The sequence below is a fragment of the Oncorhynchus keta genome, chromosome 25, assembly GCF_023373465.1.
Source record: "Oncorhynchus keta strain PuntledgeMale-10-30-2019 chromosome 25, Oket_V2, whole genome shotgun sequence".
Lineage (NCBI taxonomy): Eukaryota > Metazoa > Chordata > Actinopteri > Salmoniformes > Salmonidae > Oncorhynchus > Oncorhynchus keta.
Window position 1 is genome coordinate 22,496,159 of NC_068445.1, and position 18,925 is coordinate 22,515,083.

Genomic DNA, 18,925 nt, shown 5'->3' on the forward strand with positions numbered 1-18,925 from the left:
ATTGCATCAATACATCATGTTTTTAAAATAACATGCACTATTCCTCCCTCTTTCTCTTTCTCCAGGGAAGCCAAGGAGGCCTCTATCGGAGGCAGGTTTTTCGCCAATGGTGTGGTTCATTCGCTAAGCAAACGGAGGAAGAAGCAATGCGAGAGGGATAAGTGGGCCCAAAATCTGTTTCTCCAGCAGGTGGCGATTTTTATTTGATTTTTTCGCTCACCAAGCGAAGAGTTTGTCTATGGGAGGTCACGAGAGTGTCGAATAGGGTTAACGAAAAATTGAATGGCTTATTTGATACGTGAGGCTTATTTAAAATAATAGAAATGTCGTAATACTTACCTTATTACGAGTTTACTGATATAAGTAGAACACGTGACATCCAGGCAACTTTGATAAAAAAACAAACACTTTATATCGGAGTCGTGCCCGTTTTCACACGCGTATCTGTCCTCTCATTGGCTAGAATGGTTCCAACTGATCTTACCTCCTCCCGACTGCCTTTTTAAATACATTTATTTTCATTGTTAGAGTGGCCACTTGAGTATCTGGTCAACAATGGATCATCTGTGGTATCCATCTGGGAAAGGCTATATGGACACTCCTGACCTGCAAATTGATATTTAATTTCAGAATCGGTTAAAATTAGATTACGGTAAGGGTTAAGGGTTTGGTTAAAGTAAGGGTTCGTTTTATATTTTAGTTAGTCGTTTGCAGGTCAGCAGTGTCCTTAAGTCTCTCCCATAGATCTGAGGAACAGAGAGGAGAGGGGCAGGATTCTGAGGTGAGGTAGAGAGAGACAGAGACAGGGGAGCCGAGGTTGATCGCTACAACAACACTCAACTCAGTCAGTACGGAATAAGCTGCTAGAGACACACTGCGGGGTCTGGGAAGGAAATCTGTCACAGGGGACGAAGAAGGAGTGGAAGTGTTTATGTTGCTGGATGGACTTGTATTTTTATATCGCAACTTAGTTTTTCCCTTTTCCTCTCCTTTCCTTTCCACCGCCCTAACGGATCGCATTCCGCGGAGCAGCTGCGCTTTAATGCCCCTGCGCACTCGAGGAGGAGAAGGAGAGCAGAGGCCTGACTTCTCGGAAACCGCTCCGCCGCCCCTCACGCCTCTCCCCCGTGGCTGTCTGTCCCCTCTTCCCTCCTGGCCCTGTATGGACGGGGATGGGGAGAGCCGGATGTTGTTACCGCGGGGCTGAGCGCCTCGCATCCCCACCGAGGGTGCCCCGTCTGCGGCCGTTGCTGGTGCTGCTCTTTGCTCTCTGCTACGGGGCTCACAGAGGTGGTAACTATATTACTTCGGATGTTGTTCATTCTCGGTAGCCTAAATCGGGACCTAGTACCCTGTACGCCGTTCACTTCAGCTCGAGCGCTGCGAATGTGCCATAACAATTATAGGCTAATGAAGAATTAATAACCAGTTAATAATGACACAACTTAGAATGTCCCACTGGGCATAAACGTCAATTCATCGTCTATTCCACGTTGGTTCAAACCACGTTGATTCAACCAGTGTGTGCCTAGTGGGGTGGGATTGGAATGAGTCTTCCATGTGGTTTGAGGGGAGTCTAATAGTGTGTATATCCTATAGGCCTGTGCCTATGGGAGTGTATCTGTCCTCTTCGTGTTATTTTTTGATAGTGCCTCTCTTTCTCTCTCCTGCGGACCGCAGTAACGCAGCAGTTAATAGGTCTCTCCAGTGTTTCTCCAGAGTTTCTCCCGCGGTGTCTCTGCCGTGGGACGCTAATGGCTGATAGAGAAAGGGAAGGCTGGCTATGCAGATATCTTGGTGGCAGGTCCTCGGCAGACAGGCTAACAGATTATTGTTGACACATTTTTTAAATAATAGAGGTTTATAATAATATTTGGAATGAAAATTATAAATGTGTACAATTATGTTCCAAAATTATAGCTTTACTTGTACTTTTAATACACAAAGGAAATAGTAGAATAGAATAGGACCACATGGAGACTCTAGAATAGAATAGAATGGAATAGAACAGAACCGAACCATATTGTGACAGTGCAAATAATAATTTGTTGTTCATTTAATTACTTATATCAGTAAAGGTAAAAATATAAATAAATATATAATCTAGAATAGAATATAACAGAATACAATCATACAGAAACTCTAGGATATAGAGAAATATAATATAATCAAAATGATGTAATAAAGTAGAATAGACTTAAATACCAGAGGAAAGCTTTTTGGGTGCTAGTAGGCTAGGCTACTTGAAGTCGTCATATAGAGTCTGGGTTGGCCTCAGTAACGCGGTGCTAGCTGGCAGTTGTGCCCATACAGAGAGCCATGTTCTGGGCTGGCACTGCGACAGCCCACCACCAATCTGGATGTCCCCCAGACCTGCTGTGCAACTCGTGCTCAATGACTGTGTGTGGTGTGAGTGCGTGCAGCAGGTAATTAGTTTAACATGGTCCCAGACAGCTGGACATGACACTGTCTGTGTACAGTTCTCTGCAGTAGGAGGATGAGGACTGGTTGATAAGCATGAAAAACACTCTGATGCTCCCTGCCAATAAGAATTACAATTTAAAATCATCTAATCTATTTAGAAGGTCCTATTTCAAATCAAATCAAATGTATTTATATAGCCCTTCGTACATCAGCTGATATCTCAAAGTGCTGTACAGAAACCCAGCCTAAAACCCCAAACAGCAAGCAATGCAGGTGTAGAAGCACGGTGGCTAGGAAAAACTCCCTAGAAAGGCCAAAACCTAGGAAGAAACCTAGAGAGGAACCAGGCTATGTGGGGTGGCCAGTCCTCTTCTGGCTGTGCCGGGTGGAGATTATAACAGAACATGGCCAAGATGTTCAAATGTTCATAAATGACCAGCATGGTCTGGGGACATAATCATCATGTCAGGTAGGCAGAAAGTTGAAACTGGAGCAGCAGCATGGCCAGGTGGACCGGGGACAGCAAGGAGTCATCATGTCAGGTAGTCCTGGGGCACGGTCCTAGGGCTCAGGTCCTCCGAGAGAGGTCCTCCGAGAAAGAAAGAAAGAGAGAATTAGAGAGAGCATATGTGGGGTGGTCCGACCTCTTCTGGCTGTGCCGGTTGGAGATTATAACAGAACATGGCCAAGATGTTCAAATGTTCATAAATGACCAGCATGGTCGAATAATAGTAAGGCAGAACAGTTGAAACTGGAGCAGCAGCATGGCCAGGTGGACTGGGGACAGCAAGGAGTCATCATGTCAGGTAGTCCTGGGGCATGGTCCTAGGGCTCAGGTCAGTTGAAACTGGAGCAGCAGCATGGCCAGGTGGACTGGGGACAGCAAGGAGTCATCATGTCAGGTAGTCCTGGGGCATGGTCCTAGGGCTCAGGTCCTCCGAGAGAGAGAAAGAAAGAAGGAGAGAATTAGAGAACGCACACTTAGATTCACACAGGACACCGAATAGGACAGGAGAAGTACTCCAGATATAACAAACTGACCCTAGCCCCCCGACACAAACTACTGCAGCATAAATACTGGAGGCTGAGACAGGAGGGGACAGGAGACACTGTGGCCCCATCCGATTTCACTTTTGTAAGTTTGTTCATGACAGCATAAAACACCATTGACAGTATAATTCCATTGAACTGATTCACACTTTTAATTTATCAGCATGTCCTGTCTCATTGGGGATGTTAGATGTTGCAACGAGGAGATATATACAAAAGCAAAACAACAATTATTGAGAAGAAACATCGACTTGGTGTGTTTTATAGTGTTGTTGGTGTGTGTAGCTAGCTTGTAACAAAACTTGGTCTGTGGGTTATTCAGCTGATGGTGTGTGGTCTGTGACTGTGTGTTACTGGTCTGTGTGTTGATGGTGTGGTGTGTTGCTTACTGGTCTGTGTGTTGATGGTGTGTGTAGCTAGCTGGTCTGTGTGTTATTGTGTTGCTAGTGTGGTGTGTGTCTTGCTTACTGGTAACAAGGCTCCACAGCTGTCTCATGGTGCTCATCACTGCCAGATGCACCAGACCAGCCAGGGATCTATCACTTCTGATCCTGATATTATATTGCAGCGTCATTACCACCAGCCGTCCACACTATTTACCGTTATTCAGCCCTGTGTGTGTGTGTGAGAGAGAGAGAGAGAGAGAGAGAGAGAGAGAGAGAGAGAGAGAGAGAGAGAGAGAGAGAGAGAGAGAGAGAGAGAGAGAGAGAGAGAGAGAGAGAGAGAGAGAGAGAGAGAGAGAGAGAGAGAGAGAGAGAGAGAGAGAGAGAGAGGACTGAAACGTAAGTGAGTGTCTCTGAAGCGGAGGCCAGAGCAGATGTGTATTGTGCCACAGTCAGTCACAGTTATCAGTATGTTCAGACTAGACTCACTGCACAAAGACCTGTGTGATCAGGAAGACCTGTGTGATCAGAAAGCACTGGAGACTTACAGTACATGTGTTTGGCATAGAGGTTTAATCTCAAGATTCAGCCTGAGAATTAAACTTTTTAGTTGTTCACTGTATCTGTGAGTAACTCTCATGTGTGTGTGTGTGTTTGTTGAGGACTAGTGTTAGTATTTAACACAATGAAGGGAGATTCTGATCCGGAGTGTGAGTTGGACGTGTTATGTTGTGTACCCCCCTCTAATACTCAGCACACTGCTGCCACCACCTGGTTGGCCCGGGTACTAACACACACAACCCTCTCACCACACAGTCCTGAGAGAGTGAGAGCGTTGGTTTTATGCAACATTCTTCTTCTTTCTGTTATCCCTTCATCTTATGGTTCAGGGCATTCATACCAGGATAACCATGGGTGTGTTTGCATTACCACTGTTTGCACCATGGGAACTAGGCCTATTGTTAGCATAAGTTCTGTATGACGTGTGTGTGAATAGGCCTATATTGTGTGTGTGTGTGTGTGTGTGTGTGTGTGTGTGTGTGTGTGTGTGTGTGTGTGTGTGTGTGTGTGTGTGTGTGTGTGTGTGTGTGTGTGTGTGTGTGTGTGTGTGTGTGTGTGTGTGTGTGTGTGTGTGTGCTGCAGGGGTTTTAACCAGAACAGAACATAGAAAGTGATCTCGAGTGGTTCAGAACAGAACTTTTCAAATCTTGAGAAACGGTAAATAATTGTATTTTTTGTTCCAAACAATATTCCTGGTGTGTATATCATTATGTAGATGATTGGAGTTATGATGATAGTAATAGCCTAAACACATTCCTACCCATCATCATGCTCAGTGCTTCAACACAAACCCCCTCCATGTCCACCGCTTTCTCCTGCTCTCTCCCCACCCGTGGAATTTCAATCACATCTCGTGCCTGCACTTATCTGGCCATCATACATGTAAACAACTAGCTTACCCGTTCCATAGCAAGATGCTCTATCCATGCTAATTGGTGGGTGGTAAATGAATGAGCTAAATGTAGAAACTATGTTGATTTCCTGGGATACAATGAACAGTAACTTTTGTTTGGTTGGAAACGGTTCAGAACTTTGTAATGCTGGTTGGAACACTGGAACGGTACAAAATAAATAGGGGTTCTACTCAGAACGGAATGATTCCAACCCCTGGTGTACTGGTGTCTGTTAGTAAATCATGCCATAATCAGGTGAGCTCTGACAGTGTGTGTTGTTGGCAGTGGAAGCAGAGCCAGTATTCACTCAGAGATAGTTATAAGTAAGTGTGTGTGTGTGTACGCATTAGAGAGCCTCTGGCCTAATCTAATAGGAGCTCACTGTGGCTGATGCATTAGGCCTGGCATCTTCTCCTTTTATCTCTTCTTTCTCTCTCTCCCTCTTCTCTAAGCCTTAACAGGCCTCTCTTTTCCAAGCATATATGAACTACTGCTGCAGTACATTGACCAAGATGCTGCACTACATAGGAAAACATTATCGCTGGCTGAACCATCTCTAGATGGCTTTTACTGCTGTATAGATATAATCAGTGAATCATTCCAACGTGCTTTCTTTTCCTCCATTGGCTAGAGGCCGGGGGCAGAGGTCACTGCAGACTCCAGCCTGGCACTGAGAGCTCGGAATAACTTCTAGATCATAGAGTTGGCTAACACACTGCGGTCTGCGGCCACCCGCAGCTTTTAGTACTTCTTCATGATGGTGTCTCTGAGCTCTTAAAGATGCACTCTGGAGTTTTCTTTCCCATGTGAGGGCATTATTTTGAGGCAATATCATAAACATGGCAGTCTGGAGAATGACAAGCTTCATTAGGCAGCATAGAATATTATGTAACAGTTATCAGATGTGGATGTGTGTGATCTGTTATTCTTTCACTCTCTAGCTCAGTCTTATCTCTGGCTCTGTGGGAAGGTCTGCAAGTCTCTGTGTCAGTCTCTCAGCGCTGCTCTTTGTTCTGGTTTATAAAAGTCATAAAGTGGTGTTTCTGTACACACACACACACACACACACACACACACACACACACACACACACACACACACACACACACACACACACACACACACACACACACACACACACACACACACACACACACACACACACACACACACACACACACACACTGTATCCTGTTCTTTCTCTGCTTTATTGGTCTAATCTGAACAGGCCAGTAGTGTTGTGTGTGTTTATTTGTGCCATAGAGATCAAAGCCTCCTCCATATATATGCTACCCTGCCAGGGCTTTGGTATTGTATTAGTGCTGTCATAATAGAACTGTAATACTCTTGTAGTTGTACTATAGTACTGACAGTTAGTGTGTGTGTGTTTCTCCAGGTCATTGCCAGGTGGCCACCCCTCAGTGTCGTATCCAGAAGTGCACCACAGACTTTGTGACCCTGACGTCTCACCTGACCCCAGCGCTGGATGGCTTTGACGTAGAGTTCTGTAAGGCTCTGAGGTCCTACAGCGCCTGCACCCAGAGGACAGCCAAGTCCTGCAGGGGCAACCTGGTCTTCCACTCTGCTGTCCTGGGCATCTCAGACCTCATGACCCAGAGAAACTGCTCCCGTGACGGGCCCACCTCCTCCACACACCCCGAGATGCAATCAGAGCCCTGCAACTACCACAGCCGCACCCAGCATGCTCACACACACCCTCACACACACACTCACACGCTGCCAGGGTACCTGTTCTGCGGGCTGTTCGGGGACCCCCACCTGCGGACGTTTAAGGACAGCTTCCAGACCTGCAAGGTGGAGGGGGCGTGGCCGCTTATTGACAACGACTACTTGTCTGTGCAGGTGACCAACGTTCCAGTGGTAACGGGATCCAGCGCCACGGCGACCAATAAGGTGAGGGGAGATCATTACTGTATGTATATATAAAAACTCCTTCCTACATACTTCAGAAAGGGTGACCGTCCACAAAGTAGAAAGCAATACACTTATAGATACAGGAAGATTGTTTTGTTTCAATATAAAACAAAAATACATGTACTAAAAGTATTATGTGGAGCATGTTCCATCTTGTAGTAGAGTAAAGGTATGAAACTCACAGAACAGACCCTGCTCTCGAGGACGGAGGGATGCCCTCTGTAAGACCTCTGATAGATGGATGTTCTGACCCAGCTCTCTACTGAAGCAGCAGTGTTGTGAGGATGTAGGATACAGTGAAGGCTGGGACAGAAGAAAAGAGGTTGAGTTTGGCGTACAGAATAAACAAGCTGTTTGGTATGAAGAGCTGTGCAGCTGAAGCCAGAGCTGTTCTCATTGAGGCAGAAAACACACACACACACACACACAGTCTCACTCACAGGTGCGAGGAGAGCAGAGCAAACAGTTGAGTCTTGTGACCAACACGTGACTAACGTGGTGTTGGAATCCTAACTTAACTAATAGCTGCTTATAGCATGACCCCTAATACCCTGGAATGGGCGGCGCGTGAAAGAAACCACTGTGTGTATATGTGTGTGTCTGCAGTGGGCTCAAGAACTTTCACACACATATGGCTTGAAGCAGGTTACTGTCGAGAGTGAAGGGCACCATACCTTAAATGACAAAATACGCACGCACGCACACACACACACACACACACACACACACACACACACACACACACACACACACACACACACACACACACACACACACACACACACACACACACACACACACACACACACACACACACACACAGGCTGAGAGTGTTTTTAGACGTCAGTAAATCCGTTTTGTGCCTCACAAAGGCATCTCTGTGGTGGCCAAGCGGCCATGCAGTCCCCCCCGCCCATTCAGGTGATAGTTATACTACTGCTGCTCTGACCCTGTGTCAGGGCTCGCTATTAGTCAGAATTATTAGCACACAGACATGCACACACACACCCATTGATGTGTGACTGTGCCTGCAACATGCCTAATGGCTGCCCAGACCTCATCTCTGACAACTGGACAAAGCAGTCATTCATGCTAATGCTAACCCTATGACTGTGTGGCTATGGCCTAGATAGAAGGACCTGGCTAACACCATGCCACTTAAATCCAAACTGGTTCTCTAGTAAATTGGTAGGAATGTCTCATCCTATGTTCAAGAATAGCCTTTTTCCCTTTGTTCAGATTACACCTGCTCACTTTCGGTTGTTTGAAAAGGAAATCATCTCAAATATCGTTATTTTTTTAAACAAGCCTTAGAAAGTTGGTTGCAATTTCAGTTGAATCCACCTGAAAAGACAGAACAAATAATACAACAAATATTGTGGTTAAATTCAAATATACTAATTGATTAAAAAAAAACATATTTTTCGAAGAAATGTTTAAAAAAGGTATAATTTTAGTGAATGATATCATAAATAGGATTGGTGGAGTTATGTCACACATGCAGCTAACACAGACATATGGAAATGTCTGCTCTACCCAAAATTACAACCAACTAATTGCAGCATTACCACAAAAATGGAAGAGGCCATATAGAAGGGGAAAAAGTAAGGAACTTGTATGTCGGCCCTGTATTAAAGAACATAAATGATTGAAGAAAAGTGTAATAAATAAAAACATATACCAATTTCATGTAAGGACCAAAATACATATAAATTGTTACATAGTTGGGAAGAGATGTTGGATGTACCCATTCCATGGCACATGGTTTATGAATTGATACGCAAAACAACGCCGGATTCAAAACTTTTTTCAATTTAAATTACGATACAAAATTCTTGCAACCAATAGAATGTTATATTTATTGGGGATACAACCTTCCCAGCTCTGCAGATTCTGCTGTGAGGAGGCAGAGTCATTAGATCATTTATATTGGTACTGTCCATTTGTAGCTCGTTTTGGGTCACAGGTCCAGGAATGGCTGAAGAATTGCAACATTTGCCTAGAACTAACACTGCAGATAGCAATACTGGGTGATTAGAAAAGCCATAGTTAATCAATCAGTAATCTAATTATTATTTTAGCAAAAAAATATATTTTTAATTTACAATCTGTAGGAGCTATGAGAATAGAAAGGATCACTGCACAGTTGAAAAATATATGGCAAATAGAAATCCAAAATGGATGATGTTGAGAGATAGATGGGAGAGGTTTAATGGAGCTGAAGGGTGGGACTAATAATAAGTAAAATGTATACAGGTTCAGAACTTTTGTGAAATAGCACAGTTACAAATAGAAATCAAACTGGATGGACATCAGAAATAGAGGAAGGACTAAAAACAAACTAAATATAACTTGTAAAATAGACTGTGTCTGTAAAATGTGTATAAGATGTATAAACTGAAGGTCGAAGCCTAAAGTGTTTATTGGTTTGCTCCAATTGGGAGAAGAGTGGTAGGGTTTTTTCAGGGAATAATAAAGGTATATTTTTAAAAAAAAAACGTATGTATGTCTATATAGGTATGTGTATATGTGTATATGTATGTATGCATGTGTGTATGTATATGGATATATATATTTACCCCAAAAATATAAGGGGGATTGGAAATGATGCAGACAATTACATTGATGGAAGCAACATTCTTTCCACAATATTAAGCTGATCCACCCCTTAAAAAATAAAAACCACCATGCCACTGCGTCTGCCATCCCACATCCTGGGTGTGTTTGCTTAGCTGTGTCTGCTAATCACGACTGGTTCAAATGTCATTTGGTCATCGCTAAAATGTATTCTGTGGAGAGTTAATGGCATGAGTGTAGCGACAGGTAGCCTAGTGGTTCGAGCGTTGGGACTAGTAACCGAAAGGTTGCAAGAATGAATCCCTGAGCTGACAAGGTAAAAATGTGTTGTTCTGCCCCTGAACAAGGCAGTTAACCCACTGTTCCTAGGCTGTCCTAGTTAAATAAAGGTCAAATATATATATTTTTAAATGAGTTTGTGTGTGCGCACGCATGTGTGTGTTTGTGTAAAATAGAGTTGGACTGAGCCCTCTGACAAATATGATTTCAGAGAATGTCAACAGTCTGCAAAGCTGTCATCAAAGCAAAGGGTGGTTACTTTGAGGAATCTCAAATATAAAATATATTTGTTTTACACTTTTTTGGTTACTAGTTCTGATGTCTTCACTGTTACTCTACAATGTAGAAAATAGTAAAAATAAAGGAAAAACCTTGAATGAGTAGGTGTGTCTAAACTTTTGACTGGTACTGTATATGTTCTATATTTTTTGCTGAGAAAACTTGGGGGGCCAAATAAAATCACCCTCAGTCCAAATTCGTCTCGCAGGCCGAAAGTTGGGGAATATTGTAGTATTTTACAATGAGTGTTCAAAACATTAAGGACACCTTCCTAATATTAAGTTGCACACCCCCTTTTTGCCCTCAGAACAGCCTCAATTCGTCGGGGTAGGGACTCTACAAGGTGTAGAAAGCATTCTACAGGGATGCTGGCCCATGTTGGCCACACAGGAAACTGTTGAGCGTGAAAAACCCAGCAGTGTTGCAGTTCTTGACACAAACCGGTGCACCTGGCACCTACTACCATACCCAGTTCAAAGGCACTTAAATATTTTGTCTTGCCCATTCACCCTCTGAATGACACACATACACAATCCAGGTCTCAATTATCTAAAGGTTTAAAATCCTTCTTTAACCTGTCTCCTCCCTTTCATCTACACTGATTGAAGTGGATTTAACAGGTGACATCAATAAGGGATCATAGCTTTCACCTGGATTCACCTGGTCAGTCTATTTCATTGAAAGAGCAGGTGTCCTTAATGTTTGTACACAGTATACAGTGGCAAGAAAAAGTATGTGAACCATTTGGATATACCTGTATTTTTGCATAAATTGGTCATCAATTGGCGGACAGCCTAACATTCTCCTGCAAAATGTCTTGATAAACTTGGGAATTAATTTTTCCGTCGATGAGAGCAAGCTGTCCAGGCCCTGAGGCAGCCCTAAAGCATGATGCTCCCTCCACCATACTTTACAGTTGGGATGAGGTTTTGATGTTGGTGTACTGTGCCTTTTTATCTCCACACACAGTGCGGTGTGTTCCTTCCAAACAACTCAACTGTAGTTTCATCTGTCCAGAGAATATGTGTCCAGTAGCGCTGTGGAACATCCAGGTGCACTTTTTCAAATTCAGACACGCAGCAATGTTTTGTTTTTGACAGCAGTGGCTTTTTTCGTGGTGTCCTCCCATGAACGTCATTCTTGTTTAGTGTTTTACATATCGTAGACTCGTCAACAGAGATGTTAGCATGTTCCAGAGATTTCTGTAAGTGTTTAGCTGACACTCTAGCATTCTTCTTAACCTCATTGAGCATTCTGTGCTGTGATCTTGCAGTCATCTTTGCAGGACGGCCACTCCTAGGGAGAGTAGCAACAGTGCTGAACTTTCTCCATTTATAGACCATTTATCTTACCGTGGACTGATGAACATCAAGGCTTTTAGAGATACTTGTGTAACCCTTTCCAGCTTTATGTGTCACGCCTTGGTCTTAGTATTTTGTGTTTTCTTTATTTATTTGGTCAGGCCAGGGTGTGACATGGGTTATTGTGGTGTGTTTTTTGTCTTGGGGTTTTGTGGGGTGTCTACGTAGTCTATGGCTGCCTTAGGCGGTTCTCAATCAGTCAGGTGAGTATCGTTGTCTCTGATTGGGAGCCATATTTAGGCAGCCATATTCTGTGAGTGTTTCGTGGGTGATTGATAGGGCTGTTTCGGTTTTCGTTATTTCATTTCGTTATTTTTGTAGTTTCTGTATGTAAGTTTTTCCTTCATTAAAATATCATGAATCATCATCACACTGCATTTTGGTCCGATCCTTGTTCTACCTCTTCGTCAGAGGAGGAGATAGAAGAGAGCCGTTACATTATGCAAGTCAACAATACTTCATCTTAGGTCTTCTGAGATCTCTTTTGTTTGAGGCATGGTTCACATCAGGCAATGCTTTTTGTGAATAGCAAACTCAAATTTTGTGAGTGTTTTTTATAGGGCAGGGCAGCTCTAACCAACAACTCCAATCTCGTCTCATTGATTGGACTCCAGGTTAGCTGACTGACTCCTGACTCCAATTAGCTTTTGGAGAAGTCATTAGCCTCGGGGTTCACATACTTTTCCCACCTACACTGTGAATGTTTAAATTATGTATTCAATATAGACAAGAAAAATACAATAATTAGTGTGTTATTAGTTAAAGCACACTGTGTTTGTCTATTGTTGTGACATAGATGAAGATCAGATCAAATTCGATGACCAATTTATGCAAAAGTCCAGGTAATTCCAAAGGGTTCACATCATTTTTCTTGCCACATTAGTATTGAATGTCAGTGTGCAGTCAGTGTTCTCTTTGCTGCCTAGAATGAGGGGTTAGAATTAAACAAGTTGGGAGGCCAGTATCCTTGCTGTGTTTGGATTGCAAGATAAACTTCATAAGATATTATAAAGTGTCTGGCAAACCTGTTTTAACCTGTTTCATACAAAGATCAAAGTTATTGTGTGCCTGGTCACTTTATGACGTTTGTGTGTCCATAGATCACCGTCATATTCAAGCCCTTTGAGGAGTGTACAGACCAGCGTGTTTACCAGGCAGTAACAGATGACCTGCCCGCTGCCTTCGTAGACGGTACCGTGAGCAGTGGGGCCCCTGACCACAACCTTAACGGAAATACCGGGAAGGTACAAGCGCTGTGGATCTCGGAGCATAGCCCCGGTCGCCACGTGGAGCTGCATGCCAGCTACATCGGCGTGACAGTTATCGTACGGCAGCTGGGGCGCTACCTGACCCTGGCGGTGCGCATCCCGGAGGAGATGGCCCATGCCTACGACGCTACGCAGGACCTGCAGCTCTGCCTGAATGGATGTCCCACCTCGGAACGCATCGACCGGGGGGGTCACCTGCCCCTGCCTCTCCCTCTACCACGTCCAGCCCTGGGCTTACAGCTCCAACAGCCACACGGCCAGGGCCAGTCCTCACACACACACTCCCACACGGCTCCCTACAGCGCCCCCCATGGATTCAGTATGGAGGGTGCGCGGGCACGCTGCAGGGAGCAGCTTGAGGTGCAGGATATTTATTTCCACTCGTGTGTGTTTGACCTCCTGACCACCGGGGACGCTAACTTCACGGCAACGGCGTTCAGCGCCCTGAAGGACATGGAGAGTCTCCACCCCCACCGCGAGCGCTGGACGATCTACCCACCCAGCTCAGCCCACACCTCTCAGCCTATCACATGGTTCCTACTGCTTACGCTCTGTGCGCTCGGATAGGCACTGGTATAGCGTGAGTGTGTGTTTGTGTGTGTGTGTGTGTGTGTGTGTGTGTGTGTGTGTGTGTGTGTGTGTGTGTGTGTGTGTGTGTGTGTGTGTGTGTGTGTGTGTGTGTGTGTGTGTGTGTGTGTGTGTGTGTGTTTGTGTATGTGTGTGTTAATATAGAGCTCCTAGCTGAGCTGTAGGATAAAGTTCCCTCTTGATGCAGATCTAAGTTCAGTATTGTGTTTTTCGCTCTAATGGTTATGATTGGGGAGGGTGACCTAAGCTGATCCTAGATCTTTGTCTAGGAGAAACTTCTAACCAGAGCCCCTCTGGAGATTTACCCTTTTCTTCTTCTTGATTGAACACCCGGGGTATATTACTGCCACAAATGAGCTGCAAGCCCACAGGTCCGAGCCCACAGGTGGATTCTGAACAGATTCCATGACAGTCTTGTACTATTCCCAACTTTGCTATGTGGGATCTAGCAAACCTTGTGGAGATTATGACCTATCTATATGTGAGCAAGCCTTGTGGAGATTATGACCTATCTATATGTGAGGATAACACATAAAGGAAGACTCCAATAAACACTCCCAACTTGTGTGTATATTGTATAAACACACCCCAGACTGTAAATAGTGTGTGTGAGTATTGTATCCAGGAACTCTGAATGGCGTCGAGTTTTTGTTTTTATTTTGCCTTGATTTTGTTGTGATAGTTTTTTTTATACCTCAGACAGGAAGTTGATTTAACCGAAGCACTTTATTTATTTTTTGTTGCTAAATCCACACCAGTGTTTCCCCTCTCTACCCCACCCCCTCAACCTTTCCCCTCTCTCCTCTCTACCCCACCCCCTCTCTACCCCACCCCCTCTACCCTCTCTACCCCACCCCTCAACCTTTCCCCTCTCTCCTCTCTACCCCACCCCTCTCTACCCCACCCCTCAACCTTTCCCCTCTCTCCTCTACCCCACCCCTCAACCTTTCCCCTCTCTACCCCACCCCCTCTCTCCCCTCTCTACCCCACCCCCTCTACCCTCTCTACCCCAACCCCTCAACCTTTCCCCTCTCTACCCCACCCCACCTCTACCCTCTCTACCCCACCCCCTCAACCTTTCCCCTCTCCCCTCTCTACCCCACCCCCTCAACCTTTCCCCTCTCCCCTCTCTACCCCACCCCTCAACCTTTCCCCCTACATGACACCCCCCCACACACCCCCACCCACCCCCTCCCACCCCCCCCAACCCCTCAACCTTTCCCTCTCCCCTCTCTACCCCACCCCCTCTACCCTCTCTACCCCAACCCCTCAACCTTTCCCCCTACATGACACCCCCCACCCACCACCACCAACAGCCCAAGCTGTGGATTTCATCTGCCATTTTCTTCACTCACAGTGCAAATCTCAAATGACTCCTGATTTCCTCAATATGCACTTTTCACCAGAGGGACATAGGGAAACAGGGCTCTGGTCAAATGTAGTGCATTATATAGAGAATAGGGAGCCATTTGAGACAATTAACCAGCTCACTAACACAGTGAGATGGGACCTCTGTTTTAAAGCCGACATTCCAAAGGCAGTTGAGTTGATTTATCCTCTGTTCTATTGTAAATACATTTTTCTGTTGAATGTATTCTGTATGGTACCATAGTAGCTGTTAAGAACAGTTTCACACACCATCACCATTTAATGTTTGGTTATCATTTACATTTTACAGTATTTCTGCAAATACAGTGGGTGTGTGTGTGTGTGTGCTTGTGCACAAGTTTGCGTGTGTTTACCTGACTTGTCGTCTGAGGACTGAAAAGTCAGTCACCCTCAGCAACTCTTTTTATGAACATATTCCCTGTTTGTTCACACTGGTGTAATGACTATAACATGCTCTGACTACGTTTATTTTTACTTCCGCAAATTTCAGCTGGTGGCAACAATCCATTTACCAAACAGCTTTGACTCTCAGCTTTTCTATGTTGTGGTTTTCTCTTTTTATGAGTGTTCAGTTTGCTTTCAAAGACAAACACGTACAGTGATTCACTATACAAGTTCGCCAGTTTTCATATGTTCGAACATGATGATCACACATCCCCTCCAAACCCAAACCGTAACCCTCGCCCTGACCCCTTCCTACACATCTGTAACTCTTAGTAAACTTGCTACTGTAGATCAAGTCTATTTTGGGCTGCTCCCCAACTGGACACATGACTAGACTGTAGTAAACTGTAGACCAGGGTTGCACACTTTAGTTCCAGCCCAGCACTAACACACCTGATTCAGCTACCCAATATATTGATGATTGGTTGATTAGTTAAACCAGGTAAGTTCTAGCTGCGCTGGAATAGAGGTCGGAACACAATTCCCTACAGTAATAGTGTTGCCTACAGGCTGTAGATGGAGCACTGGGACTCCTACAGGCCGAGACGACGTCACACACTTACAGATAAATCTACAATGCAGTGTCTGATGGGATATACTATACATGCCTATTGCGCTCATGTACAATTACAAAGCCGTATCTGATGGTAAATGAATGCTCAGTCTGCCTCTGGCATTGTGAATTATTAAGTTGTGTCCGTGGTGAAGAGTGACTGCTCAATGTTGAAATATGTAACTTATTTATAAACATAGTGTCTGTTAGAGGAAGGTACGCTTCATATTCTGTCTGTTTCAGATGGGATTGTACTGCCACCTAGTGGCGCTTCGTTGCTATGTCAGTGTTTTACTCTTAATGGATGCACTAAAGAGAACTTGGGGGAAAAATGTCATGTGAACAAGTGTTTTAGTTAAAAAAACAATAAATGAAAAAGAGACCCATTGTTTTTCAGATTATGTGTTGTTGTTGTAAACAATGGCAAAAGGGAAATCAATTAGACCAAATCATTTTGTTCTCAAACTTATTTACATTTTATTTACATATCTTATGTTATTTCACATTGTCTCTGGTCTTAGTGTTTCTAACTGACAGAGAATTAGGTCAGAGTGGAAGCCTCTGTGTGTCTACATCTGTCTGAGGTGATCAGATACTACAGGTTTGTTTACACACACACACACACACACACACACACAGAGACACACACATACACAGACACACACACACAGAGACACACACATACACACACACACACACACACAGAGACACACACACGCACACACACAGAGACACACACAGACACACACACACACAATAACTGTCACCCTAACATTCACAGGGACACACACACACACACACACAGAGACACGCACACACACACACACACAATAACTGTCACCCTAACATTCACAGGGACACCTGCAACCTCCATGTTCCTGAGAAGCATGCCCAAACTCATGACAGCTACTCCAGGAGATGCCCTCTGCAGACCCTAGACATTACTGGGCAATGTCCTCTGTGGTGGTCATCATGGTAGAGGTGAGAAGTCATCCTTTCTGTGGACCATGGTCTCTCTCTCCTCTATGAAGACCATATAGAAGTAATCTCTTTTCATCTACTCCTGGCCATCTGAAAAAGGGAAATACTAACGTTACTATTACAGCCAACAGTTAATGTTATAGAGTTGAAGTCAGAAGTTTACATACACCTTAGCCAAATACATTTAAACTCAGTTTTTTCACAATTCCTGACATTAATTCCTGACATTTAATCCTAGTAAAAATTCTCTGTCTTTGGTCAGTTAGGATCACCACTTTATTTTAAGAATGTGAAATATCAGAATAATAGTAGAGAGTGATTTATTTAAGCGTTTAGTTCTTTCATCACATTCCCAGTGGGTCAGAAGTTTACATACACTCAATTCGTATTTGGTAGCATTGCCTTTAAATGGATTAACTTGGGTTCAACGTTTTGGGTAAACTTCTACAAGCTTCCCACAATAAGTTGGGTGAATTTTGTCCCATTCCTCCTGACAGAGCTGGTGCAACTGAGTCAGGTTTGTAGGCCTCCTTGCTCGCACACGCTTTTTCAGTTCTGCCCACATATTTTCTATGGGATTGAGGTCAGGGCTTTGATGTCCACTCCAATATATTCACTTTGTTGTCCTTAAGCCATTTTGCCACGGGTCATTGTCCATTTGGAAGACCCATTTGCGACCAAACTTCCTGACTGATGTCTTGAGATTTTGCTTCAATATATCCACATCATTCCTCCCTCATGATGCCATCTATTTTGTGAAGTGCACCAGTCCCTCCTGCAGCAAAGCACCCCCACAACATGATGCTTCCCGGTTGGGATTGTGTTCTTTGGCTTGCAAGCCTCCCCCTTTTTCCTCCAAACATAACAATGGTCATTATGCCCAAACAGTTCTATTTTTGTTTCATCAGACCAGAGGACATTTCTCCAAAAAGTACGATCTTTGTCCCCATGTGCAGTTGGAAACCGTAGTCTGTTTTTTTATGGAGGTTTTTGAGCAGTGGCTTCTTCCTTGCTGAGCGGCCTTTCAGGTTATGTCGATATAGGACTTGTTTTATCTGTTTCCTCCAGCATCTTCACAAGGTCCCTTGCTGTTCTTCTGGGATTGATTTGTATTTTTCACACCAAAGTACATTCATCTCTAGGAGAACGTGTCTCCTTCCTGAGTGGTATGACGGCTGCGTGGTCCCATAGTGTTTATACTTGCATACTATTGTTTGTACAGATGAACGTGGTACCTTCAGGCGTTTGGAAATTGCTCCCAAGGATGAACCAGACTTGTGGAGGTCTACAAAATGTTTCTGAGGTCTTGGCTGATTTCTTTTCATTTTGCCATGAAGTCAAGCAAAGAGGCACTGAGTTTGAAGGTAGGCCTTGAAATACATCCACAGGTACACCTCCAATTGACTCAAATTATGTCAATTAGCCTATCAGCTTGTAAAGCCATGACATCATTTTCTGGAATTTTACAAGATGTTTAAAGGCACAGTCAACTTAGTGTATGTAAACTTCTGACCCACTGTGATACAGTGAAATAATCTGTCTGTAAACAATTGTTGGAAAAAATGACTTGTGTCATGCACAAAGTAGATGTCCTAACCGACTTGCCAAAACTATAGCTTGTTAACAAGAAATTTGTGGAGTGGTTGAAAAACTAGTTTTAATAACTCCGAACTAATTGTATGTAATCTTCTGACTTTAACTGTAATTCAGTGATGTCTGATAATAAATAGTCAGGGGTTAGACTTAGGAGTCAAGAGCAGATTTAAGGGTCAAGTAATCTCGGTTGAGTCATGGTGGACACACTATGCTCCCAAGGGGTCAAAGAGTTTTAAATTTTAAAAAGTCAATCCTGGTTAACTCAGAACTAAAATCTCAGGTCATTTGAGATCAGGGGTTAGAGGTAAAGGTTGGAGATCAGGGGTTAGAGGTCAGGGTTGGAGGTCAGGGTTACGGTCTCACC

General features: G+C 44.1%; 1 protein-coding gene across 2 annotated transcripts; it reads left to right on the top strand.

Annotated features, from left to right (window-relative positions):
* Positions 1-482: 482 nt before the first annotated feature.
* Positions 483-14,496, top strand: LOC118374177 (repulsive guidance molecule B-like). 2 transcript variants are annotated; one of them, XM_035760553.2, is made up of 3 exons: positions 483-1,293; positions 6,708-7,225; positions 12,843-14,496. In XM_035760553.2, the coding sequence occupies exons 1-3, from the start codon at positions 1,173-1,175 to the stop codon at positions 13,575-13,577; spliced, it is 1,374 nt and encodes a 457-aa protein (XP_035616446.1). In that variant the 5' UTR covers positions 483-1,172; the 3' UTR covers positions 13,578-14,496. The 2 variants fall into 2 exon arrangements, with proteins under 2 accessions (XP_035616446.1, XP_052334890.1); XM_052478930.1 differs by having other exon boundaries at positions 485-1,290.
* Positions 14,497-18,925: the final 4,429 nt, after the last annotated feature.

Excerpts from the sequence above, each read along its gene's own strand:
- LOC118374177 (XM_035760553.2), top strand. The coding sequence starts at position 1,173 with ATGGGGAGAGCCGGATGTTGTTACCGCGGGGCTGAGCGCCTCGCATCC. Across the intron at positions 1,294-6,707 it reads CTACGGGGCTCACAGAGGTG|GTCATTGCCAGGTGGCCACC; the intron begins GTAACTATATTA and ends GTGTTTCTCCAG. Across the intron at positions 7,226-12,842 it reads GCGCCACGGCGACCAATAAG|ATCACCGTCATATTCAAGCC; the intron begins GTGAGGGGAGAT and ends GTGTGTCCATAG.